The following is a 27,781-nucleotide window of genomic DNA, read 5'->3' as shown; positions in this document are numbered from 1 at the left end:
TAGTCGCTTTAATTCATCTCAACTTCCTGAATTGAAAGCAAAAACTCTTTTGGTCGTGTCAAGCACGACCACATTCAAACAGACATGAGGAAGTGTCTGTTTCTCTGCTCACAGGGAAGTGAAAGCTGTCCTGTCTCACTCATGAGAGTGAGACACAAGTGCCGGAGGATTCACTGCACACGAGACAAAGGCCAGAGAAGAAGAGACCGCTTCAACATCACAGAGATGGGCTTCGGGGAGGATCTGCGGTGTCCGCAGGCACACGCTGCTCTCATGAGGCTCCTGGACTCAGAGCTTCACCTGATGGAGGTCATGAAGAAGTGGATGGGTCAGCGGGCCAGGAGCGAGCGGGAGTTTTCGGTGCAGCTGCACAACATGGCCGGCGTGGTGGAGAAGCTGGACCGGCCTCAGCTCGGTGCAGGACTGGACTACATCAGCCAGCTCAACAAGGTGAGGAGATGAGTGTGTTGGGCTTTTTGTGTCTGTTTTTTCCCACTCACTGAAAACCTGACTCTGTCCGTCTGTCCTCTCGTCCGTCCCTCAGTCGTGGGACGTGCTGCTCACTCAGACCGATGTCCTCAGTCAGGTGATGAGGAGACGCTCGGAGGACCTGGTGGACGGACCCATCAGCAAACTGACGCTGCTCATCAGAGACAAACAGCAGCTGCGTAAGACCTACGCGGAGCAGTGGAACCTGCTGAGGCAGGAGCTCAGCAAGGTGTGTGACCACACACACACACACACACACAAACACACACACACTGGTTTCCATACTTCAGAGGACACTGAATTGACTTACATTCATTTCTTGGAGATTTAACTTGATTTTTGGCTCATAATACGACTGTGTAAACAGATTTAGGTCCCCACTACATAAGGATAACCAGGTACACACACACACACACCCTTAACCTAAACCCAATTCTTACCCTAACCCTTAAACCAAGTCTTAACTCTGAAAAAGCCGAGACAAAATGTCCCCACTTAGGAGACTTTTTTTCATGTTTTTGGACCTCACAAGGACATAAATGCAAGTATACACACACACAAACTTGTGTGTGTGTGTTTTTATGCCATAGTGAGGACACATAATAGACATAATGTATTTCCCAGGCCCTTACCCTCGCCTTAACCATCAAAACTAAAAAGCCCTTTAAAATTGTGAGAACCAAAGCGTCAAGATCAAAATGTCACAAAGATAGGTTTGTACGTCGGCTCTCACAAAGATATAAATACAAGTACACACACACATTATATCTTAGTGAGGACACATCATTGACTAGCCCCTTACCCTAACCCTTAATCTAACCCTAACCCTGAAAAGTCCCTTTAAAGATGTGGAGCCCAGACAAAATGTCCCCACACAGATAGGTTTGCACATGTTTGTACATGACACAGGAAGTGGACGCAGACCACAGATCGCGTCAGTGCTGCAGAGGAACATGAAAGACAAAAGACAACATGATCGGACCTTTGTCTGGAAACCTGATCTGATTGTTGTTCACACACACACACACACACACGCACAGCATCTATAGTGTGAGCACACAACGATTGTCAAATGGAGGAAATGAAATTTGTGAAAGTGAAATTGATAGAAAAAGCGAATAAATCACAAAATAAGGAACTTTGTTTCGATCTCTAAACAAACAAACGTATTTCTTGTCATTTATTTATTCGCTCACATCTATTAACACTGTAAACAACACATCATCCATGAGTGAAAAAAGGGAACTGTCTTTTAAAAAATCACCTGGTTATTTTATGTCGCTTCCCTCCTCCTGTTCACGGGCTGCGTTGTAAAAAAAACAATGTATGTGTTTTTTCTCCTTGGACTGAATTTGTTATGAATAAAATATCATTTAAAAAATAGATCAAATCAACTAAAACCTAAATAATGCATACATGTTTTTTTTACTTACCTACATTTTTTTTCTATATATTTTATGGTTTATATTTCTTGTAGTGTTCTGTTTTGTCCTTTGTGTCCTTTTAATTTACTCACTCTTTTATTCCAATGTGCCCGGCCTGTCTGTTTGTACTCAAAATGGCAAAGAAACATCTTGAATCTTGAATGTACCGACCTTCAAAGACGTGGCCCGGAGCACAAAGTGTCATTATACGCTGATGACCTTCTGTTCTTTGCGTCTCACACCCAAAAACCTCCCCGTCAGTGACAGCTGGTCCCAGTCACTGTGTGGAGATTATCATATTATTCACTGACATGCCATTTCAAAACCAGGAAAGTAAAATAATTCTCACACCTGGAGGTCGTCGTCGCTATGCGGAAATTTAAAAAACCTCTTAAAAAAGGAAATGATGCAGCACTTCTACAGTGGCCAAATACATTCTTTAAAGTTTAATATTTAATTATTATTATTTTTTATTATTGGACTCAAATATCCACTCGTACATGACAAAATAACAAGTTACTGTTGTTCTGATGTGTGTGTGTGTGTGCGTACTTGTCTTCATACCTTTTCGAGGTCCAACGTAAAAACCTATCTTTGTGGGGACATTTTTCTTTAAAGGGCTTTTTCAGGGTTAAGACCTGGTTTAAGGATTAGGATAAGGTACTTAGTTGTGATGGTTAGGGTTAGGGTAATGGGTCTAGGGAATACATTATGTCAATGATGTATCCTCACAAGCATGTGTGTGTACTTGTCTTTATGTCTTTGTGAGGACCGAAGTACAAACCTCTCTTTGTGGGGACATTTTTTTCTTGGACCCACAACTTTAAAGGGCTTTTTCAGGGTTAAGACTTGCTTTTAGGGTTAGAATTGGGTTAGGGTAAGGTGCTAGGGAATACCTTATGTCTATGATGTGTCCTCACTAAGATATAAAAACAAATTTGCATGTTTTTACATATTTATATCTTTGTGAGGTCCAAAAACCCCCCAAAAAACTGTCTTTGTCGGCCCTCACATCTTTAAAGGGCTTTTTTTTTAGGTTATTGTTAGAATTGGGTTTAGGGCAAGGGTTAGTGTAAGGTACTTAGTTGGGTAATGCATTATGTCAATGATGTGTCTTCACTAAGATATAAAAACTGTGTGTGTGTGTGTGTGTGTGTTTGTTCAGGTGACACACACAGAGCTGGAGAGGCTGAAGAGCAGCTACAAACAGGCAGCGAGAGACGCAGCTCAGGCTAAGAGGAAGTACCAGGAGACCGCTAAAGGTGTGAGTTCCTGCTTTTTTCACTCATATTTCCTTTCTCATGACAGGGCAGTGCTATAATCTAACAACGTACAAATACTTTGTTACTGTACTTGAGTACAAAATTCACTTAAGTACATTTTATATCAGAAAATTCATACTTGCCAGTACAGTATATACTTTAAGACGTTTACTTAAATGTCCCTTTAAGATACTTTATAAAAGTCTGTGTCTGGGTTTGGTCACAGTTCAGTTGCAGCATTATACAAACTGATTTAAACTGTGTTGCAGTAGTTTTGATGATTGTTTTCTCCCTTTAAACTGAAATTGAATGACAACAAATCTTGAGTTGTAATAAAATAAAAATAAAATATAAAATGATGAAAAGAGCCTTTCAAAATAAGACACAGAGCAAACGTGAGTCTTACAATGAAACTGGCAGCTGCTGGTTTTAGCTGTTTCTGTTCCTCGAGCTCACGGAAACATCTCGATTTTACAGTTTTTAGTTAAGTCGTAAAGAAGTAGATACTAGCAGTAGAACTAATAGAACTAATAAATACTACGCTGTGCAATAAATCGTGAAAAGTGTGAAAGTGCAGCAGTTAAAAGCATTAAAAAAAAAAAAAACTGCAGCTCGCTGGATATTTTCTGCTTTTCAGACCATTCTCTGTAAACACCAGAGACGATTGTGTGTGAAAATCCCGGCAGATCAGCAGGTTCTGAAATATACTCACACCTCTGTCACCTTTGTCGTGTGATTGGCTGATTGGAATTTGGAATATTCAAGCATTCATATCACTGCGTCTGGATTAAATAAGAAGGCACTTCCAGAACTCTGCTGCAAGCATTTTAGAATCCATTTTAAAATCTTTTACAGCGTCGCACGGTCAAAATCTCTCACCTGCAACACCTTCACACCACGCTGTGATTCCATATCTGTGAAAGTTGCTGTATTAATAAGATTTACTTACTTACCTAACAGGTGTACCTAATAAAGTGGCCGCTCACACACAATTAAAAATATTCTTTATTTTCTCACAAGTGTACAATCATCAGCAGAAGAAGAAGAGTTGGTATTATGGTCTGTATTTAAATAGAGCTTTTCTAGTCTTGATGAGCTGCAGTTTTGCCGTTCACACATGCTGCAACATGGGGCTAAGTGCAGAGCCTGGGATTGAACCCACAGCCTTCTAATTGAAAGACAACTCGTCATACCGCTGAGACACCATGGCTCAATACTTTTACTCCTAAAACTTAAGTACATTTCATAACAGAAAATGACTTTTCATACTTAAGTACAATAAATGTCATATACTTTAAGACTTTTACTTAAGCAATATTATAAAAAAAGTGACTTCAACTTCTACCAAAGTCATTTTCTGGTAACACACTTGTACTTTCACTCAAGTATCACCTTTTAGATACTTAAAACAAGACTTGTTTTACAGCGTTTGTTGTACCTGTATTTCTAAAGCTGCTGTGTATGTTTTTATCATGACATAAATGAGCCATCCCTTGTCTCCTGGTGTGTGTGTGTGTGTGTGTGTGTGTGTGTGTGTGTGTGTGTGCAGACAGAGAGCGAGACAAGGCCAGAGAGCGATACATAAAAGCGTCGCTGAGACTCCACGAGCTGCACAACGACTACGTCCTGTGTGTGCGAGCTGCTCAGGTTTATCACCAGCAGCACTACAGTCAGATCCAGCCAGCTCTGCTCGACGCACTGCAGACGCTGCAGCAGGAGATGCTGCTCATACTGTAAGAACTGTGCGTGTGTGTGTTAGGTTTAGGGTAAGGTTAAGGGTTAAGGTAAGGCACTTCGTTGTGATGGTTAGGGTTAAGGTAAGGGGCTGGGGAATGCATTATGTCAATCATGTGTCCTCACTAAGATATAAAAACAAATTTGCGTGTGTGTACTGGTATCTATATCATCGTGGGGACATTTTGTTTGGGCTCCACAATTTTAAAGGGCTTTTTCAGGGTTAAGACCTGGTTTAAGGTTTAGGGCTAAGATTTTGAATTGTCTTTAGGTTAAGGGTTATAGGGTTAGTTATTAACTGGTTAAGGTTAAGGTTAAGGCCTTTTTTTTTAGGAAAAATTAAATTCATTGATTTCCAAATGAATGGAACTTACATTACATCACATTTACAGTACCACATATACATATATACATATGTATATGTATGTATATATATATATATATATATATACATGTGTGTTTGTGTATATATGTGTATATATATATATATATATATATATATATAAAGGGATATATAAAGCTTGTCTAGTGTTTTAATTACAATTGTCTACATGTTATTTTAATTTAGAGTTTTGATTCTATTTAATTTCTGTCTGTTTTTGTTATTTACAGATACATTTTGCGTCATGAATGTGTTTTTTTTTTATATCTAAAACAAACAATATCAATACCAAAATATTTGTATTATTTAATTGCAACTTTGTGACCAGACCAGACTAGAAGTACATTTTGAGTTTGAGGCCCTTGAGGTAGAACCTAATTTCTGAGGAACCAGTTAAGCTGAGGGCCAAGATTTTTGGGCACAAACTGACTGTGCTATTGTGTCCTATACAAAGCTTTTTAAATATTTGAGATAAGAAAGAAGTGAGAAATGAGTACAGAAGACGACAATAACGCCATGACACACCACCACTAACACACCACTGTAATGTGTTAATCATATTGACAATAAACACACATTCATCCTCTGCTCCGGAAAAGAGAAGAAAAATGTTAATTTATTCTGAATGACTGTTAAGACATCCTTGAAATCAGGCTGACATCTGTTTGTGTGTGTGTGTGTGTGTGTGTGTGTGTGTGTGTGTGTGTGTGTGTGTGTGTGTGTGTGTGTGTGTGTGTGTGTGTGTGTGTGTGTGTGTCCTTCCTGACCAGGAAAGAGATCCTTCAGGAGTATTTCGACATATCCACACTCCTCCATCACGAAGTGGTGCAGATCCACAGGGAGATCTCGTCTGCTCTCACCGCCATCGATCCTCACACGGAATACGACAGCTTCACTCAGCAGAACAGGTGCAGCCTCGGCCACAAGCTTTCCCCCCCGCTGCACGGCAACACTACCATGACCAACATACGTCTGTGTGTGTGTGTGTGTGTGTGTGTGTGTTTGTAGCTCTGTGGGGGAGATTCCTGCTTGTGCAGACTTTGATTGCAGCCTCCTGGAGGACACTGAGCAACTGAATCCCAGAGAGATCGAACTGAACGACCTCACGCTGGAGAAAATCCAGCACAAGTGAGAACTAACGACGCAGTCTGAATCAGATGGCTCAACTTGATTTCCTTTTTTTTTCAATGTCTCAACAACTTCCTCCTTCTTTATCTGCACTGTTCTCATCTGTCTCTTATTTCCCTCCAAACTGTTTTGCATCAATTACTTCCTCATTATGACTTTTTTTTAAACCGCTCCTTTTTCCCTCCCAGGCTGACGGCGGTGGAGGAGGAGCTGCTGGACCTGGCCCGGACTCTGGGCTCCCAGCAGGCCTCGGTGGACCAGCTGGAGCTGGAGCTGGAGGCGGAGCAGGAAGGTGTCAAAAAGGGCCAGAGGTGGGCAAACCGCAGATCAATCACCCTCTGATGCTGCGTCCAGAGGTCGCAGAGAAGGTCACGCAGCCGTTGGTAGCTATAAAGACAAACGAGCAGAGTCTGTCTCTGCGGGCTCTCCTTCCTGTCGGGAGAGTTCAGTGTGCTCTCGGCTCGGCTGCAGCAGCAGCAGCTATTAACCAGTGTGGTGTCGAGGGGCAGTGAGTGCCTCATTAGTTATAATACACTATAATAATAATGTATGATATGCAGTATACAGTGCAAAAGTCGTTGAACTCGTCTTGGATAAACCTGGTGTGATGACAGCAGATATTTGTCGACAAACACAGCTTTTGCCACCGAGCGTATCGCAGACGACATGTTTGCACAAGCATCACCGTAATTATCGGGAAAATTCCAGCGGTTTCTGAAAGCTGAGAAGTTGCACGTCAAAGTCGACGTGGTTATTACGGTTATTTCACTCGCGCTGTTGCAGGAAGCCGGCGAATCAGCGTCTTTTGGACATCGAGACAAAACAAAAGTCCCTTTAAATGTGTTTTATACTGTTCAAATTTCAAATTTAACATGCAAAATCTGTAAAAACTTTTAGTTTTTCTTCATTTTAAATTGTTAAAACACTATTTTAACACGCTAAATTTGTATATAACTGCCAGATATTGGAAGTTATTCTGGTCAAACACCAGCTCCTGCATTCAATTTTTGCCATTGGCTTTCCCAGTTTTGTCTGTTTTATGTCTCAAACGTGATCTCCGTCACTCACACGTACGTTTGTGTGTCTTTAGCATTTGGTGAGGCCGTTCAAAACCTCCAAATCTTCCCTTTTTTCCTCTCTGTTTTATGCAAGTGCAAACAGAGATCATGGTCAAGGTGTCGGTTTCTGGCCTGTTCGTTACAGCTGTAAAAACCTTCAGCATTCACTCGCATCTTATTTTTGTTAAATTGTCTTGTCCGTTTTTGGGAGACCTGGCATTCACTGTCCTTTTCTTCACAGTCGTTGTCGTCTTCATCACATTCTTGTGTTTGGAGATTGTTTATATATATATTTGTACATATATATATCTATATATATATATACAGTATATATATACATATATATGTATATATATATATACATATATAGATATATATACATATACATATACATATACATATATATATATATATATATATATATATAGATAGATATATATACATACAATCAAAATAGCTGACAGTAGTTTTTATGTTATTGTTAGTCGTCATTAGCGGTAACAGGAAGTAGTGACACCATGTAATGTGTAGAACCAGAGATATTTCAGACACTGTGGTGTCGTGATTGTCTCTCAGGAGAACAAACAGACTAAAGAGTCTGTCTCTTTATCTGTGAAAGAAAGGAAAGTGTCACGAGTTACAGAGTTCACTCCATATCAGAGTGGGAGTGGTTTGACAGCTCTCACTCACGCCCTGCCCCGACAACTGCAGAAACAAGCTCAAACTGGTTCTAAACTCAGACACGTCAGACTCAGTCGTCGTGACAGAGAGGAAATGGCACAGAGAGGTGAAATGGCGCAGACAGGAGTTCGGCTGCAGAGAGAAACCTTCTCTTGTTCCATCTGTTTGGATCTTCTGAATGATCCGGTGACTCTTACCTGTGGACACAGCTTCTGTATGAACTGTATTAAAGACCACTGGGACAAAGAGGAGGAGAAGAGGATCTACAGCTGCCCTCAGTGTAGAAAGATCTTCACACCGAGGCCTGAACTGCTGAAAAGCACCATGTTAGCAGATTTAGTGGAGGAGCTGAAGAAGACTGGACTCCACGCTGCTCCCGCTGATCACTGTTATGCTGGAGCTGAAGATGTGGCCTGTGATGTCTGCACTGGCAGGAAACTGAAAGCTCTCAAGTCCTGTTTGGATTGTTTGGCCTCTTACTGTGAGGAACATCTCCAGCCTCATCATCAATCAGCTGCATTAAAGAAACACAAGCTGGTAGAGCCGTCCAAGAACCTCCAGGACAACATCTGCCCTCATCATGATGAGGTGATGAAGATGTTCTGCCGCACTGATCAGCAGTGCATCTGTTATCTCTGCTCTGTGGACGAACATAAAGACCACGACATGGTCTCAGCTGCAGCAGAGAGGAAGCAGAAGCAGAGAGAGCTGGATCTGAGTCAAGAAGAGGTCCAGCAGAGAGTCCAGGACATAGACAGAGACGTGAGGGTGCTTCAACAGGAGGTGGAGGCTCTCACTCTCTCTGCTGATAAAGCCGAGGAGGACACAGACGAGATCTTCACTGAGATGATGCTTCTCCTGCAGACGAGAAGCTCTGACGTGAAGCAGCAGATCAGATCCAAGCTGGAAACCGAGGTGAGACGAGTCAGATACGCTGAGGAGAAGCTTCAGCAGGAGCTCGCTGAGCTGAAGAAGAGAGAAGCTGAACGGAAGCAGCTCTCACTCACACACGATCACACCCAGTTTCTCCTCAGCTACCGCTCACTGCCGGCACTCAGTCCGTCGACACACTCGTCCACCATTGAGGTCCGTCCTCTGAGACACTTTGAGGATGTGACAGCGGCTGTGGCAAAGCTCAGAGTTCAACTGCAGGACGTCCTGAACGAGACGTGGACAAACATCTCACTGGCTGTGACTGAAGTAGATGTTTTACTTACAGAACCAGAACCAGAACCAAAGACCAGAGCTGAATTCTTTAGATATTCACAGGAAATCACACTGGATCCAAACACAGCTCACACACGTCTTTTATTATCTGAGGGAAACAGAAAAGTGACAGTAATGAAGAAAGGTCAGTCTTATTCTCATCACACAGACAGATTCACTGGGTATTATCAGGTCATGAGTAAAGAGAGTCTGACAGGACGTTGTTACTGGGAGGTGGAGTGGACAGGAACCGCAGGATTTTGTGTAGCGGTGACGTACAAGGACATCAGCAGATCAGTTTCCGGTGAATGTAGATTTGGATATAATGATAAATCTTGGGCTTTAGATTGTGGGCAAAAGAGTTGTAGCTTTCGACACAAAAGCATCAACATTAATGTCTCAGATGGTTTGTCCTCCAGAGTCGGAGTTTACCTGGACCACAGAGCAGGTCTTCTGTCCTTCTACAGAGTCTCTGACACCATGACTCTGATCCACAGAGTCCAGACCACGTTCACTCAGCCTCTCTATGCTGGAGTCTGGTTTTATAATCCACCTGCAGACACAGCTGAGTTCTGTAAACTCAAATAAACTCAAAAGAACTTGAGTTCTTTCAGGAGCAGTGAGTTAAACTCCTGTTCTCTGCTCTCATTGCTGTGATCACCTGTCAGTCAAACATGGTGGGCGGGTACTTTTGTATGTTTTTCCTTGTGTTTGGGAGTGAAGTATTGTTGTTGGTGGCTCTGTGTGCTTCCGCACTTGCTTGCAATATGAGCAACGGGGGCCGACAGAGGCTTGGTAGAGTTTGTGATAGACACACACGTCGCCCAGGAGTGTGGATTTGATCGGATTGCCTTGTTGATTATTGTATTAAATCATCATGTTCTCATTAGTTTTAATCCTTAGACCTGTGGAGTTTGTTTTAATCGACCAGATTTTTTTTTTCCCTAAATAAAAAACATCATAAAAACCATAAAGTTTGTTTCTGTCCCCGGATATCGAGATAAGATAAGACAGTGCTTTATTCGTCCCATGTGGGAGGAAATTTGCAGCTAAAAATCGCAGCAAGTTAGAAAACAGATGAAAATAGGTAGAGAAGGTAAAGAAAATTGTGTTAAAAAATTGTGTCGTGATTAAAAAAACAACATAAAAAAAAAATATTTATAATATTCTCTTCCTTCTGTATTTCCCTCTCTCTCTTTCTAGGTTTTTAGTAGTGGTTACTTAGTGAGGTATTGTTTTTGGTGGCTCTGTCTGTCTGTTTGACCGTCTGTCTGTCTGTCTGCTTACGTGAATGGGGTGAAGTCTGCCATCTCTGATTGCCTTGTTTGGTGTGTTTGCTTCATGATAACATTGATTGTGTTTCATTTTGGTGTAGTGTTACAGCGCCATCCACAGCCCGGGCATATGTACTACAGAGATTTGACTCATTCCGTGTGGCTGGAGAAACTTTTTCGACTAGTATCGTTTCCTTTCCATGTGGACGCAGCCTTGAGATTCCAGATTAAGACAAATGACGACTCACTTTGGCTGAAATCAGAGAGTATCTGAGTTTTTTTTTTGTGTGTCTGAAGCAATGACTGCGATTTATAATTATTACTCATGTTTAATCAAATTACCACAGAGGGACCTTGCTACGTGTGTTAAGACTTTAACGAGAGTGGACAAACACTCAGAGCTGCTTGGCAGAGGAAACTTAACTCTGGACAGAATATTAAATCACTCGAGCAGAACCCGGTAACATAATCCAAAAAGACAACAACATGTAATACGTGGAGGGAAACCAGGGACACACACGGAGACACACAATGTCCACAGACTAACAAGGAACGGGATGAACTGGCCAAGGACGAGGGAAACACAGAGGATACGCTGAGGGGAGGGGAGATAACGAGACACAGATGACACACACACACACACACACACACGAGAAACAGGTGAAAGTAATGCAGAGCAGGTGTGTGTGTTTAATCAGGTCAGATAATGTAAAGAGACACACACACACACACACACACACACGGGGGAGAAAACTACAAAGTAAAACAGGAAGTTAGACAAGACAACGTACACAGGATGAAAAATGATGACGACAAAACGACCGTGACATGAAATATAACCACACAGAAGGACCATCAACTGAAAGTAACTGTGTGACAACTAGTGACCTCTAATGGCGAGACTGCAGATTGCAACTAAGGAAGGCCTCGTCCACGCATCGCCTCCGTCTTTCCAAGAGTATCAGGGAATTACACGTTCCAGAAAGATTATAAACGACGGCGAAACAGGAATAGAATCCTGAACTTTGTAAACCAGGGGCCATCAGGTTAACAAAGGGTCAGCGTATGTCAACTCAACAGCTCATTTGGTCTAATCTGTAAAACTCTCTCTGTCATTCCCTCTTTCTTCTTCTTTGGTTCGCTCTGTGCAGAAAACCTCTTTAAAGCGTTAAACACGCGTCCATTTGGGCTGAAGGTGGCGGCGGCCTCGGTAAAGCAAGGACGATATAAAAGGCTTATTTTAACAATGACGAAAACCAAATGGATGGGGTTGGGATGGTCAAGCATGGGAGATTGGGTTGAACCCAGAGTCTCGTTGGAGACTTTCCAATGGACCAAAACTAGGGGTGGGAACCACAGGCAACGTAAAACGCGGTCCACGATGCCAATAATATCACGATACAACGATTTCTCTGTTTATTCTCGACATAGAGAACAAAGTGCGTAACGTGTATGTATTGAATGTGGATGGAGCGTCTCTTAACGTAGTTTTCCTCCACCATTATCCCGCTGTAAAACTCACTTCCACCCAAGTTTCCCCCTCATTCATTTGAGCAGCGAGCGAGTGTTAATATTATATCTTAGACCAAAACATCGTATCTTCGTCAGACAAAAGTGCATTCAAACGTCTTCTGTCACAAACAAAAACCCACGTTTTCTGCCTTAAACTGACATTAATGTGGACGTCGCGCTCGCACTGTTGATATTTATTGTGCATCATTTCAATTTCTTCTTCGGGCCGACGATATATCCCCAAATCGATGTTTGGACCCAGTTTTAACCACAGTGTAAAACTGGTCTGTAAAACACCCACGTGGTTAAAGGAATACTTCACCGATTAGCATTTAGCTTTGTTTGACTAGAATATAGGGTTCATATTTTTGAAAAAATTTGCTTCTCAACCTCAGTTTCCCCTGAGTTGAGAAATATCGTCATTCTTTTTTTTGTTACGTGCCCACCAGTGACACTCCTGCTAGCGTATCTGTTAGCAAAGATGGCGGACACTCTGGGAATGAGGTCCCGCCCCCTACGAGTGGGTCTAAAAAGTGTGAAAGTAGCATCGCCAAGTGTCACTGGTGGGCACGTAACAATAAGATATTTCTCGACTCAGGGGAAACTGAGTTTGGGAAGCACAATTTTTCAAAAATACTGCCCCTATTCTAGTAATACAAAGCTAAATGCTAAATCAGTGATGTATTCCTTTAAGTCTTGGCAGATGTCTGCGCTGCCTGAGTGCTCTTGTTTGTCTATAAGTAGTTGTTTAGGACTTCAGAATGACTCACAGAGGTTTACCAGCCTCCCGCGCGCTCACCGTGCAGGAGCAGCTGACTCTGCTGTCGTTAGAGAAGCTTGTGCATTGATCACATTAGTCAATAAAAAAAAAAAAGGAATCTGCAAACGTATTTGCACAGACAGGCAGTTTTACTATCGACGTCTCTGTGCGCCTGTGTTCAATTGTGTCACTTCTGTTGTTTTATTGACTCCTTCATTCATCCCCTTGTGTAAGTCACTCAGTCTGATGTCGAGAGCGAGGGAAATAAGAAAAACTCTCTCCCCTGACGTCCAGCTGCTCTCTGTCATGTAGGGTTTACCAGTTCAGCAAGAGACACGCGCTGGAGGAGTGTCGGCAGCAGGTCGCTCTGTCTCAGGGCGTGAGAGCCAAGATGGAGGCTCAACGACTCATTCTGAAGCAGAAACTGGAGCAGCTGGGCTCTGAAGAACCTCCGTCTGCTATGATCCTGGACCCAGACAGGGTTTCCCTTTCATCCAACTCAAGCAACGTATGTGCCCTCCTGTCCTTTTTTTGCCCATTTATTTTAAAAAACATTTTATTGCAATTTCAACGTTCACCAATACATTCATAATCTGTCTGCTACACATTCAGTTGCAACTATTTTTTATTTTTAAAGATATCCAATATCCAACAAACCCTCTTATGACCATCATGATATTCGAGGCGCCTAGATTTATTTTGATTTTATGGCTGTAAAAAAAAAAAGTTCAATGAGTTAGTACTTCTGTACGTATTAGGGCCACATTAAGAAAAATAATAATTCTTCGGGATTAAAGTCTTAATTTACGAGATTAAAGTTGTAAAATTATGAGAATAAAGTCATAATTTATTAGAATAAAGCCTTAATTTTACAAGATTAAAGTCATAAATTTACAAGAATAAAGTTGTAAATTTCCAAGATTAAAGTCGTAAAATTCCAAGATTAAAGTTGTAAATTTACAAGGATAAAGTCATGATTTATTAGAATAAAGTCATAATTTATTAGAATAAAGTCTTAATTTTACAAAATTAAAGTCATAAATTTACAAGAATAAAGTCATAATTTATGAGAATAAAGTAGTAAAATTCTCACCTGTTGTTTTGGAAGAGTCCGCAACTCTCCTCTTCTAAAACAACAGGTTAGAATATTGCGACTTTATTCTCGTAAAATGTACGACTTTATTCGTGTGGAGGCGCATGACATACCAGAGGATATATGCTCACACTGTGCAGTTCTTCAATTTCTGATAGAGAAACAAAAAGGAGAAAATCATCTCACTGTGTGTTCAACATTGCTACTAAACGTACGTGTGGAGCTGAACCTGCTGAATAAGAAAGTAACAGTCAACAAAAGAAATAAAGGAAACTCATTTACAACATTTGGTTTTATTTTACTCTCAGGAACACTTCCAGACTTCTTCTTCCAAAATAATGGACGGGATAATAACCAACCTGAGTGGCCTGTTTAAGTCCAAATGTGAGGTATGTTCATGATCTTTTCTTATAGCCTCTGTGTATACTGTTGTGTTGTAAGGGTTAAATACGGAGCACCTTTGATACAACAGTAACTCAACGTGCCTCACAACAGACATGAAAATGACACAATAATAATAAAAGAAGAGAAATGTAATACTTAGAATAACAGACATGCAAAGAAAATGAAAGAATCAGCTAAATTAATGAGATAACTAACTAAAATGTAACAGATCCGTCAAAGTCAGTCACATCACCTCCAGCAGGTCGTCTTTGAACTTTGTTCTTTTATTTTCTTTGTCATTTTATTTATTCACAATAAAACATTAAGCTTGTGTAAAACCAGGTCACAGGATGATGCGCTGTGACTGCAGCATGTGGGCAAGTGAAATAAATTAATCACTGCACAGAAATGTGAATGGAATTAAAAAAGAAAAGAAAAGACGTCGTGTGATTGGCCGATTACGTTAGCGAGCAGCTCAACTGTCTCTGCTGTGTGTCTATGTTTACTACTATAATTATATAGTAGTATACAATAATTATATATAATCTCGTCATATTACTATAATTATTACATCATTGTGGTCACCTGATCACAATCCTCTATCGAGAGATGGCGTGATACCACTTTGACACCGCGTATGATGATAATTTACGAGTGTTCTGAAATAAATTAGGCTCATTAAGAAATCTATAATCTGAAAAACACAATGTTCCCACAGTGAAGCAGTAACTTTGCTCGCAAAGAAGAAATAAACAGCCCATAACGCGACTCAGGGATGATTAATATCGGAAAATGAAATTATTGACTCAACTATTGTCTGATAGTTGAGTCATTAATTGCAAAAATTGTATATTTATTATATTTATCACATGCTTCATGGTGTATTCAGTCTGTAAAATAAATGTAAAATGTAAACTTTTTTATGGAGAGGATATTTTTAACTGTTGGAGAATTATGTCTTCAAATGGCTGTATCTGGTCTGGCCAGTAGGGGGCCGGTCAAGAGAAAAACTACTCATATGAGCTTGAAATGGTATCATGAAACTCCATCATGATATCGCAATGACAGAATTTCAAAATAAAAGTGTGGAACAATATAAAGTTCACAATAAAAATGATACAAAATGATACAAAATGAATCTATTACTAAAAAATAGTAATAGAAAGTTTTTTGTTCTGTCTGGTCTTTTTGTTTTCTTTACACTACTATAGGTTTTCAGTTCTCAGTCTGGTTTTCAGTTGCTTGTTTCCTGGACCTTGTCTAGTTTTGCTTCCTGTCCTGTCTTCTCTGATTGTGTTTCACATGTTGTGTTTGGTTGTCCCTGCCTCCCTCGTGTTGTTTTGGTTCCTTTCGGTTTGTTGGTTTATTTGTTGCTCTGTCGTCTCATGTTCTGGTTTCATGTGTTCCTGGTAAGATCCTTAGTTCATTTTTGAAATATGTCCACCAAGATTTGCACCTGGCCCAACAAAAGCATTGACTGGATACACTTATGTATACACTTGTTTGCGCCTGGTTTTGGGGTTCAGTTGCTCTCTGAACAGGAAGGTCACTTGCTCCAGTGGAAGGACACCTTGGACGTCCTCCTCGTCCAAACACCTCCCAGCTCTTAAACTGCAGCACTTGTCTTAGCTCCCAAAGCCTATTTCCACACAACAAATAATTCATGTTTTTATGAAAGTGTTCCTCGCGTCTGAGCTGCTCCACTCACTCATACGTTCACTCTTTCTTTGGGGGCTCCTTCTCCCGAGGGCCCAGTGGAATTTATAGAGGTCGTCTTTGTCGGCCGTGTTACTACTTTTGAAATTTTTCACCTGACCTAAAAAAGCTAAAGTTTACTTCCCAGGCTGCCAGTTTCACATGTCGTTGTTTTTATAACTGATGTAACAGATGATCTTCTTTGACCCGAGACAACACTCTCAGCTATTCTTTTAGTCTTTAATCTGTCAGAAACATTTGAGCGTGTAATGGTTTTTAAGCCTGCAATGTGTTGGATTACAATGTTAAATCATCGGTACTTGTTGCTAATAGCTAATTTTATTTAAATAGGGACAATACAGTTAACATAGCTCCAATGCAAATAATAGTAGGAGTTTATAGCTATTGCTAGTTTCAACTCTTGTCCCTAGTTGGGCTTTTACATGAACAGTATAATAACATTAAACTTGATCAAACACGTTAAAACTACAGTAAAACACAGAACTACGTACGTAACAACTAGCAGCTAAACTACATTACACACAATAACAAATGAGTAATATAAAACATAATCATACAATAAAGTATGATAAAAATTTGCTTTAAAAGACTTTATTATCAAAAGTGTGTAGTGCTTTTGTCCATTTTTCCAGAATAACTTCCAATATCTGGCAGTTATTTACAATGTACTGCATGTTAAAGTAGTGTATTAACAATTTAAAATTAAGAAAAACAAAAAGTTTTATTTAAAAATACAAACATTTTTGACTTTTTGTCTCAGAGTCCAAAAACAGGCCCAAAAATGGAAACTATGTACAGGCAGTTTTTCCAACCTTTTCCCCTTTCCGGCGACAAAGACTCGAGTCTTAAAGTTAAAGCAAGAGTGAAATTACCGTAATAACCCCACGTTGGCTTTTGACGTGCAACTTCTCCACTTTAAGAAAACTGTTGGAATTTAATCCGATAGCACAAACCGTCATGTAATTACGGTAATGCAAAGTGTATAGCGATATAAGCTTAAAATCATCTCATGATATCACAACCATTACTGAAAATAATCTTCTTCCTTTCTACTAATTGTTCTTCCAGATTTGTTGGCTGCACACTTTGAGTCTTGGCTCTGTCACACATTTCTTCTCTCCACTGTTGCCAAGTGCCTGCTCATTGTGTGAACTATTGGATGTCTTTATAAAAATTGTAAGGTTACCTTAAAGTGCCTTGAGATAATAATATATATTATGAATTGGCCAGGACACAAGTTTGCAAATTTTGCCAGAAGTTTCATTCCTGATTAAATAAAGCGTTAAATGAAGAATAATGTATAAAAAAAGTAGGAACTTCTTTGCAGTATCTCCATCCATCTGCAGAATCCTCCTAAAACCATCCTCACCGACGTGTTATCTTTAATTATTCATGTGAGCTTCAAGGATGCTCACTCCTCTCTGCTTGTGCCTCCAGGAGCCTCCGGCTCTCAGCCTGGTCCAGGCGCTGGATCTTCCTCTGGAGCAGCAGGACTGGTACCACGGAGCCATTCCCAGACTGGAGGTCCAGCAGCTGCTGAAGAGTGAGGGAGACTTCCTGTTGAGGAAGAGTCAAGAGAAACAGGGCTATGTCCTCTCTGTGCAGTGGGGAGGATCCTGCAAGCATTTCCTGATTCAGAACACAGATGTAAGTCGACTGGCTTCATGGTTTCTACAAAGACTACGTTTTTCCATTAAAAGTTCACGGTGGACGTTACCGTGGAAATGTATTCACCTGTAAATTAAGGTATACATAGTAAGGCAGCATAAGTTATAATATATGTTATGTATATATTATAAACCATAAATTAACATTTGTACAGTATATCAACATTTTGAAGGTGTTTGCATATTTGCTCACGTCTGTGAATATTGTTGTGTCAGTAGAATCTGTACCGTCTGGACGGAGAAGGTTTCCACAGTGTCCCTCTGCTCATCCATCATCTGCTGTCCTCACAAACACCCATCACCAGGAGGGCTGACATCGTTCTGAAGAGGCCTGTCCTCAAGGTATGAGCTCATACACTTAAAGGACGTGTGGTCTTAATCTAGATGAGAAGACATTCAAAGATAAACTTGCTCTTTAATGACGTTCTCTTTAAGTACTTGTCTCTTTGTTTGGACTGTTAAAACCAGCTCTAACATGTGTCTTTTATTGTCCATTTCAAACCTCATTAGGACAAGTGGGTCCTAGACCACGATGATATTATCCTGGGACAGCTGATTGGACGGGTGGGTAAACTTCACAAAATCAAACATATCATTCTTTAAATGTGTGGAAATAGTTTTATTTGCCCTTACACTGAGTCATTTAAAAGATGGTTTTGGTATTTCTGTGCACAAAATAGAATAAATAGAATTCAGCTGTAATCACACAAACCAGGGGTGTGTTTCATCCACCTAACCAGGGGTGGCGCTACAGAGTCGGCAAAGTCAGCAAATGCCTGGGGCGCTGGGCTCAGACGAGCTGGGCCCCACGAGAGGCTAAAATGAGACTTTGGTACCTGGAAATTCTGTCATTATAGCATCTGTAGTTTCAGAGTGTCTGTGTGTGAACCACGAAGTGCAAGATAAAGATAAGATAAATGAGGAATTTGTTCGACTTCAGGCCCTCCAGGTACATTTTGCCTGGGGCCACCAAAAATTCCTTCCTTTAGAGCCACATGTACAATTTATTCTTTATTTATATTTTTATGCTACTGATGAGTCTATCTATCTATCTATCTATCTATCTATCTATCTATCTATCTATCTATCTATCTATCTATCTATCTATCTATCTATCTATCTATCTATCTATCTATCTATCTATCTATCTATCTATCTATCTATCACTTACGTTAATTTCTGCACACAGGGAAACTTTGGGGAAGTGTACAGCGGTCGAATTCGCTCTGATAACACTCCTGTAGCCGTGAAGTCCTGTAAGGAAAACCTGGCTCCAGAGCACAAGAGTAAGTTCCTGATGGAGGCCAGGTTAGTATATACACACACACACACACATTTAATTAAATAAAAATTGAAAATAAAATGTTCAAAAAAGCTAATCCTAACCCTAAAACCAGGTCTTAATCCCAAAAAAAACTCTTTACAGTACATCAGTTCATACAAATACACACTACACTTAAAGTGGTTTTAACGCATTTCTTATTTTCTCTGCCATTCTAACGCCTGTGACACACACACACACACACACACACACACACAGGATCCTGAAACAGTACGACCATCCAAACATTGTGAAGCTGGTAGGGGTGTGTACACAGAAACAGCCCATCTACATCATCATGGAGCTCGTTCAAGGTAAATATGCTCAGTTTTAGTCCCACGTCACGTCTCAACTGATTTGACTTTTTATGATTTTGTTCCCTCCATCATCACCGCGTGTTTGTGTGTGTGTGTGCACATTCCATCAGGTGGTGATTTTCTCTCCCTCTTGCGGCACGAGGGTCACCGGCTGAAGCCTAAGATGATGGTCAAAATGGCAGGAAACGTAGCAGCTGGCATGGAGTATCTGGAGAGTAAGAAGTGCATCCACAGGTTGGTCAATGTGTTTGTGTGTCAGGGGTGGGAAATCACACGGTTACCTCACAATATGATACGATACGAGATATCGCGATACCAATAATATCACGATACAGCGACTATGTGATAGTCAATATATTTATAAGACATACGAGTATGAGCATCGAGCGATACATAGAGAACAAAAGTGCATAAAGTCTATGTATTGAACGTGGATGGAGCATCTCTTATAACGTAGCTTTCTCCACCATTATCTCGCTGTAAACTCCAGGGACTGTTTACTTTAATTTATTAATTAAAGGTAGGGTTGGAGATCCTGGAAAAACAGTTAGAGAAGCCACGCCTCATGGCATTAGTTTTCCCCAAAAACGGTCTTTAGTTTGCAAACCAACACCTGTTGTTGGCACCTTTTCTGACATAACGTTGCTGCAACTGTCTCGTGCTCTGGGGTTGTCTTCTGCTCTCCTATAGGCTTATGTTACCCTCCGACTACTCCGTTCATCAAAGGATTGTCGCCTGGTGGTGCCAACACCCCGCACAAGACAATCCAGACTCTTTTCATGTGTCGTTCAACGCTGGTCGAATGGCCTACCGAGCGCTACCAGAACAGGGAACGTCCCTGTCTATCTTCAAGAAGCTCTTGAAGACTCAGCTCTTCCAAGAGCATCTTCTGTTCTAGCATTTACCCTTATCTCCTTGTGCACTTGGATCCACCTTGGCACTCTCACCCTCTAACTGTCCACTGTTCCTATCTAGTGGAGTTCTTTCCAAGACTACTTCTATGTCGCTTACTCCTCCTTTGTAAGTCGCTGTGGATAAAAGTGTCCGCTAAATGCTTCAATGTACATGTAAAACGGACGCGAGCGAGTACAGGCGTGTTTCTCTTTTTTCTGAACGTCTTTCACAGGCGACACTGTTTGTGGCGACAAAGCTGCGACAAAGATTTAAAGCTGTAATGATCACACACACGAGGCTGTGTACTGTGTGTATCCCACTGGGAGAGTGCATGTATTAAGAGATACGAAAACAAGAGCGATGAATATCTGCTGATAAGAACAATGGGAAATGCAACAAATGACTGTGACTTCTGGAGTGTTTTGGGACATCAGTTGCTGAGAGGAAGCAGCGGGGGGGGGGGGGAACCCCCGCCCCTCGCCCCGAGGCTTCAGAGTAATGTGCTGGTGCTGCTGTGGACGGGGAGACTTGAGGTTGTGACATCCTGCTCATTACAGCAGTGCTGTGATTTGCCCAGAGGGGACGGATCAGAGCAGGCTGCTGGTAGCTGCTCAGCCTGTAACACTGCATACCAAAGTGCCTCACAGACATGACAGGAACGCCTGTTCTCTCACTCCTGTTTATCCCTGTTTCTAACACAGATTATGATGTTTGGTGCCTCTTTCACCATTTTTCATCAGCCTGTGTAGAATTCCCTCTCACATTGTCCTCCTCTTCTCTTCTCTTCTGTTTTTGAAAGGGACCTTGCGGCCAGAAACTGTCTGGTTGCAGAGAACAACGTGGTGAAGATCAGTGATTTTGGTATGTCCCGTCAACAGGACAACGGCGTCTACTCCACAGAGGGTGGCCTGAGACAGATCCCCGTCAAGTGGACGGCGCCTGAAGCTCTGAACTATGGTAACGTCACCTCAACAACTCCCTCGGCCCTGCAGTCACAGCCTCACACACGCACACATGCACATTTGTCAAATCACTGCAAACCATAACAAAACTGACGCCACACTCCAGTCTGTGCCTTCTCCAATGCTGCCCCCTGCTGGTGCTTTCAGGTCGCTATACCACAGAGAGTGACGTCTGGAGCTTTGGCATCTTTCTCTGGGAGACTTTCTCAATGGGAATGACGCCCTACACGAGTATGAGCAACCAGCAGACTCGAGACGAGGTGGAGAAAGGTAAAGTCACATAATATACATATGTAAAATGTAAGTGAGTAACAAAACGAAAAATGCAATAAAATGCAATCGATGATAAATATGAATAACTTTAAAAGAATAAAAAAAGTAAAACAAAGATTAAGAATACAAATATGTGTAAGTAAAATTCAAAAAAAGTCATTAAATTATAAATAATAATAATGATAATAATAATAATATATTTTATTTGTTGGTGCCTTTCTGACACTCAAGGTCACCTTACATACAAATGCAAACATAAAAATAGAATAAAATAGAATAACAAAAGACAATAATTATAAATATAAGATGGTATAAGACAATAAAAGACAGTAGAACATAAATATGAGTGAGTAAAAATAGATAAACTTATTGTAAGTCGCTTTGGATAAAAGCGTCTGCTAAATGACATGTAATGTAATGTAATGTAATAAACGATAAAGAATACAAATAAAGGTACGTGAAAAAGAATTATACATTATAAATATAAGTGAGTAATAAATGTTAACGAGTAACAGAGAATGAAATACAATATATTATAAATGTAAGTGATCAACATTTTAAATATGAGTAACTTAAAAAATGACAAAATAATTCTAAAATCTGTAAAAGACAAGATAATAAAATAAAGTGAATAAAGACATGTAATGTTTTAAGTTATCAATATAAGTTATTAAAAGACAGTGAATGACAATTGATTATAAATAAAAGTGAGTAAAAAAAACTATAAAAAATCTGGACAAGCAGCAATGAATTATAAATTATAACTGCGTAAAAGACAATAAAAACAGTAGAATATAAATAAAAGAGAGTAAAAGTAAATAGAATATAAATAAAACGAGAGACAGAAAATGAAATGGGATATATTATAAATGTAAGTGAGCAAAAAAACAGAAAATATAATGTCATAGGTTATCAATAGAAGTTATTAAAAGACAGTTAATCACAATAGATTATAAATAAAAGTGAGTAAAACATTATTAAAGACACAAATACATGTGAGTGAAAGGGAGTAAAAGAAGTAAGATAAGTTATATCAAATGTATTATTAAATGATTTATATTTATTTAGTAAGGTTGTTTTTATTTACTTTTTTAAAAGTTTTCACTTTTTCTTGTACTTAATTATATTTTTGCTCAGTTTTAAGAGCACAATGGAAAAAGAAAGAGGTCATTTGAAAATGTGTAATATAATAACAATAATGATATAATGACATTTTATTAGTATTGTTGTCGTCAGTGTGTTGTGTTGTCTTGTGTTTTTCCCTCTCGCTGACCCTGTGACTGCGCGCGTGTGTGTGTGTGTGTGTGTGTGTGTGTGTTACGTAGGCTACCGCATGCCTGCTCCTCTCACGTGCCCTGTGGAAATCTCCAGGATCATGAGCAGCTGCTGGCAGTACGACGCCAGAAACAGGCCCACGTTCAAGAAACTCCGAGCCGAGCTCAACGCTATTTACAACAAAATTTCATAGCGGCGTAGTTGGATTGTTTTCTGTTTTCTTCTCCCACGTCCAGACGACGTGTTGAAATACTTGACGTGGAGCAGCGAGCGGCTGCATTCTTCTTTCCTTAACCCCTTGCCCTCTATGTTTTTCATTCCCTTCGTTGTAAGAACAAAGCACCTTGTCTCGGCACGTATGCCGTCAGTGCATCGACGGTTTTAATTTGTGCAAACATATACATGACATTCTGTGTGTTATTACAGTCACAGACATTGAGAAGGAAACACCCACAACTTTCTCAGGGACGCTGCCAAGAACGACATTATGACAGGTTAACCCCATCTGGAGACTGAACTACTGCTACTGACATTTGATTTACTTGCACATTTATTTTATATTTCTTGCCTCAACAGATAGAGTCTGATCAACTTTCTCTACGTAGCATTTTTTTTTTCTTTATTCAAGATTCAAGATTCAAGAAGTTTTTATTGTCATTATGAGGACATAATGAAATGTTCAGTGCTGTGTAACTCAAAGAGCCGCACGCTGTGAAACAAAGAGCCTCCACTGCACCACTCCCATCAGCGCACAAAGCAAATAAAACAGAAACTGATCTCATGATATCATACATCTCTGCAATGAGGAAACACTGCACTTGTGGAAAAAAACTAACTACTTATGATTGAGGGGGGGGGGGAAGCACCGGAAATACCAATTTAACAAAAAAGAAAAAGAAATCGATACAATTGAAGCTCAAATTCAAGATTAAACGATAAAAACAGGCTAAAATAAAGCATTCAAAGGCCTCTCAGTTCCCCCAGAGTCATAAGATTATCCATGTCCAGATTAACATTCAAATCTAATCATTTCCTCCCTGTCATAACATACATCCCCAACGTTTGTTTTGTGAGTTACGCTGCTCACAAACAAACAAACTATAACTCTCTTTGGCTCAAACTTCCCTCCCCCCCACAAACCTTTAAAGGATAAAAAGTATGAATGGAATGGAATACAAGTTTTTGTTGGACTGTTTTTAGCTTGTAGTGGTTAGGTGTAACAGGCCAAATGAACCTCTCCCCAGAAGAAACCTGGGTATAGTTTGTACCTGGGCCAGATTATACCCCTCTTGTGTAAAGAGAGTCTGATTGTATTTACACAGTATATTCACACACTCATATTTATGAACCACAACAGGAACATGTATTAACCTGGAATAATCTACATTTTAGGCAAAAATTAGCTTTTTTCATCATCAACGAACAAATTGTAGGACAGATGAAGTCATGGACTACTACAGTAAATTTCATACATTTATCCAAAACAAGTCTCAAATAACTCACAAACTTTTGACATTTCACATTATATTAGGGGTGATATTGATGCAGTGGATTAAAATGGGGAACAATTAAGTCATTCTTGTGTAAATACAATCAAAACCTCTTTGCACAAGAGGGTGTGGCATAATATACCCATATAATATATGCCACAGTCCAAACCTGTCCAAACCCGTGTCAACCACACCAAAGTACAATGCTTCAACCACTGAAGTGAACTGCTGTTCAAAACCTCAACGAAACGTCTCGATGACGACACACCCAAGCTACCAGGTTGCTGTTATTTAGTACTTATGGGTTGTAATTCCTGCGTGCGAGGAGGACAGTCTCTCACTCGGGCATCACTTAGACTAGAGGATTTTCAATGTTTAAATGCTGTGAAAGGACAGACTAGACGATCCAGTCAAGACACAGGACCACACCCTTGGCTTTTCACCAAACAATTTCAGGGAGGAGATTCCAGGTCGAAATCTGGCCAATTATCCTCTAGTGTGGGGTGGACTTCCTCTAGCCTCACTTCAGCATTACTGTTGACCTACATCGTTCCGATCTTATTCAATACAGAGCAGATGTGATTGGTTCACATTCATAACTACGAGTGTCTTTGCATCTGATCGTCGTCAGCACATGCGTAGGGACAAAAAGTCGCGTGGATTCCGATATGACCATGCCTCTTAGTCATCAAACCAGGTCATGCGTGGTATAATGAAAACAAGTGAGTTCAGAGCTGCGTGAAACATGCCATTGGACATTGGACTGCGGAACAGTGGAGACATGTTCTGTGGTGTGATCATCTTACGGTATCTGGCGGTTTGAGTGACATGTTTGGTTTGAACACACGCCATGTCAATGATTCCTGCTCAACTGCTATGTTTGGCGTAGAAAGGATAATGATGTTGGTTTTTTTCTTTTTTCTTCAGTTGGCCAAGGATCCTTAGTCCCAGTGAAGGCGAATATTAACTCTTAATCTTACCAAGCCATTTTGAACAATTCTATGCTTCCAAATGTGTGGGACCATTTTGGAGAAGGTCCTTATCTGTTCCACCATTGTTGTGCCCCAGTACACCAAACAAGGTCCATAGAGTTCTCACTGAACTGCAGAAGCTTCTTTTGACGAGGGGGTGACAAATCTACAAACTTAACTCAAGCAAGTCACCTACAGCTAACTAAAGAAGACCCGGAGGACTGAGAAGCCTGACTGAGAAGAATTTAAATGGTTGCACAGAACCCCAATCTCAACCCCATCAAACAGATTAGAGGTTGTGATCCAGACCTCTCATCCTAAATCATTGTCTGACCTGAAAAATGCTCTAATGGTAGCCTGGCTTGGGCCACACGGTTGGTGTTGAGGTTAGCACGCTTGCCTTTTGCAGCAAGAAATCCCAGGTTTGCAACCCAGTCAGAACAAGGGCCTTCAGGCATGAGGTTTGCACATGTTCTCCCTGTGTGCGCGTGGGTGTCCAAAAACATGCAATATGGGGATTAGGTAAATTGGACACTCTAAAGTGTCCTGCTGCCTTATGCCAGACAACATCTGGAAAGTGCGTAGTCCTCTCCAAATTGCAAGAGACATGACTAACAGAGGTAGATGAAAATGCCTCAATTGGATAGACTTACAACCAACCAGACCAATGACCTAGGTGACGTGTGCAGAGTGATGGAAAGCGAATCAACAAACATGCTTGTTGTAGTTTTCTAGGAGTGATGGCCATCTCACTCAGGCTAATCCAAAGACAGATTCTGAAGTTGGCCAAAGCGGCGTCCTTGCCAGACGTGTCTGTAGAGTGAAATCAAATCGCTGGTATCCTCGGGTGGGTTCAGCCAGGCTACTCGAACTCTGGATGAAGGTTCTAAAATATCTCCAGACACGCTCCAAGTTCTTGAAGCTGTTGTCGCTGCAAAAGGGAGGGCGGACTGCAGATGAAAACTGTTATAAGTTAAAAAAGCTCCTGTAGAGGCAATGTGTTTGCAGTCTAGTCCTTTGGGGATGATGATGATGATCGGACCGGGAAAAGTCGTACATGAGTCATTTGTCTTGAACTTGCTGGGCCTGATACTTGCAGTTTGAGTCTCTGATTATCCTTATATATATATATATATATATATATATATATAAGGATAATTATAAGGAAATAAGTGTGCACCATATTAGAAAGTTCAAAATCAGTTTTCCATAACAGTTTTGTGGTTAGTGAAACAGGTCACACCTGTCAAGTAGAAATAAGCATACATTACACCCTCTTACACCCTCCACAGCCACAGGGTTAGGGGGTAATGTGACACACAGGGTGGAGATTCTTTCAACCCACAGCTCTTGTACTGATTCCAAAACACTGGGTTTCTTGAATCTGCAGCACAGGGTGGAGACTGCGCTCGTTTAGGAGTTTGTGTAAATGTTTGATTCACTGGATCTGTACAGAACTTTACCATCTTATAGCTATTACCATCTTACATAAACGTGCCACAGTTCTTCCTGATCTGTTAATATATATATATATATAAATGCATAATCCGAGTCAGATCCAGATTAAATTTAGTCTGATGGTAGAGTGTGTGATCCTGCATACATTCACCAGATTTCATTGTCAACGATGTGATTTTTTTTTTTGGGAGATTTGAAATTGTTTTTCATTATATCATCTTACCAACATTTAAGGCGATCATTCTTGGATGATCAACTTCCTATCAAAAAAAAACAACTAATTGATCTTTCATACACATTCTCCTTTGTGGAGGAAATGGAATTTCAAACATGAGATAAAATACAAAAAAAAGAGAGTAAATATAATATTAATAATTTAAAATAATAATAATAATATATACAAAAAATGTGTGTAAAATGAGATTCTACAGCTGCACGGAATAAATAAAAGAGTTGTAGAGTGCATAGAGGTGCAGGGATTTGAATGACAGGTCTGAGTGTTCCTGTCAGAGTTGACATGCTGTTTACTTGTTTTATTAAATACTATAGGGTTGAAAGGTAACCACAGGGTAACTTAAGATACAATACAATAAGCGGTATTTAAACCACATTATAATGATATTGTGACTATTGCAACAAACTGTCAGACAATTATTTAACAATATCTCATGATTGCTGTTTATGTGAAACAGCTACACCGGGCCTAAAGGTTGCTTAACAGGGACAGTTAAGAACAAAAACATAGAAAACAGAATAAGAGAACAAAGATACAAACTAAAATTAAATAAAAGTGGCACCTCTTCTTGTCATATTAACACGATGATCTGTAATGTGACAAAAAGTCACACACAAACAAATAAATATATAAAAATATTGACGCAAGATGGTGTGCTGTAATGAAGGGTTTATTTGACAGCAGTGCCTCTTTCATGGGTTACATTCAGTTAAAGAAGCTTATTAACATAGATGAGATGTTTTTAACACGTTTTACTACATAGCCTCATGGTGCAGCTACAGGCTATAGTCACAATTTGCACATGCATCATTCAT

General features: G+C 40.3%; 2 protein-coding genes across 2 annotated transcripts; both read left to right on the top strand.

Moving 5' to 3' along the window:
- Positions 1–124: 124 nt before the first annotated feature.
- fes (FES proto-oncogene, tyrosine kinase) lies at positions 125–23,675 on the top strand. Its single transcript, XM_058630040.1, has 18 exons — positions 125–450; positions 545–718; positions 3,079–3,175; positions 4,725–4,908; positions 6,062–6,199; positions 6,300–6,419; positions 6,608–6,730; positions 13,223–13,418; positions 14,312–14,392; positions 17,541–17,750; positions 17,990–18,112; positions 18,281–18,334; positions 18,960–19,078; positions 19,311–19,405; positions 19,519–19,642; positions 21,102–21,259; positions 21,412–21,534; positions 22,863–23,675. The coding sequence occupies exons 1-18, from the start codon at positions 142–144 to the stop codon at positions 23,003–23,005; spliced, it is 2,571 nt and encodes an 856-aa protein (XP_058486023.1). The 5' UTR covers positions 125–141; the 3' UTR covers positions 23,006–23,675.
- LOC131459900 (tripartite motif-containing protein 16-like) lies at positions 8,200–10,428 on the top strand. Its single transcript, XM_058630041.1, has one exon. It carries the CDS (start codon positions 8,252–8,254, stop codon positions 9,950–9,952), a length of 1,701 nt encoding a protein of 566 aa, XP_058486024.1. The 5' UTR covers positions 8,200–8,251; the 3' UTR covers positions 9,953–10,428.
- Positions 23,676–27,781: the final 4,106 nt, after the last annotated feature.

The sequence above is a fragment of the Solea solea genome, chromosome 5 (genome assembly GCF_958295425.1).
Source record: "Solea solea chromosome 5, fSolSol10.1, whole genome shotgun sequence".
NCBI lineage: Eukaryota > Metazoa > Chordata > Actinopteri > Pleuronectiformes > Soleidae > Solea > Solea solea.
Note: the sequence above shows the minus strand (reverse complement) of the source record. Positions and strands in the feature narration are given on the sequence as shown.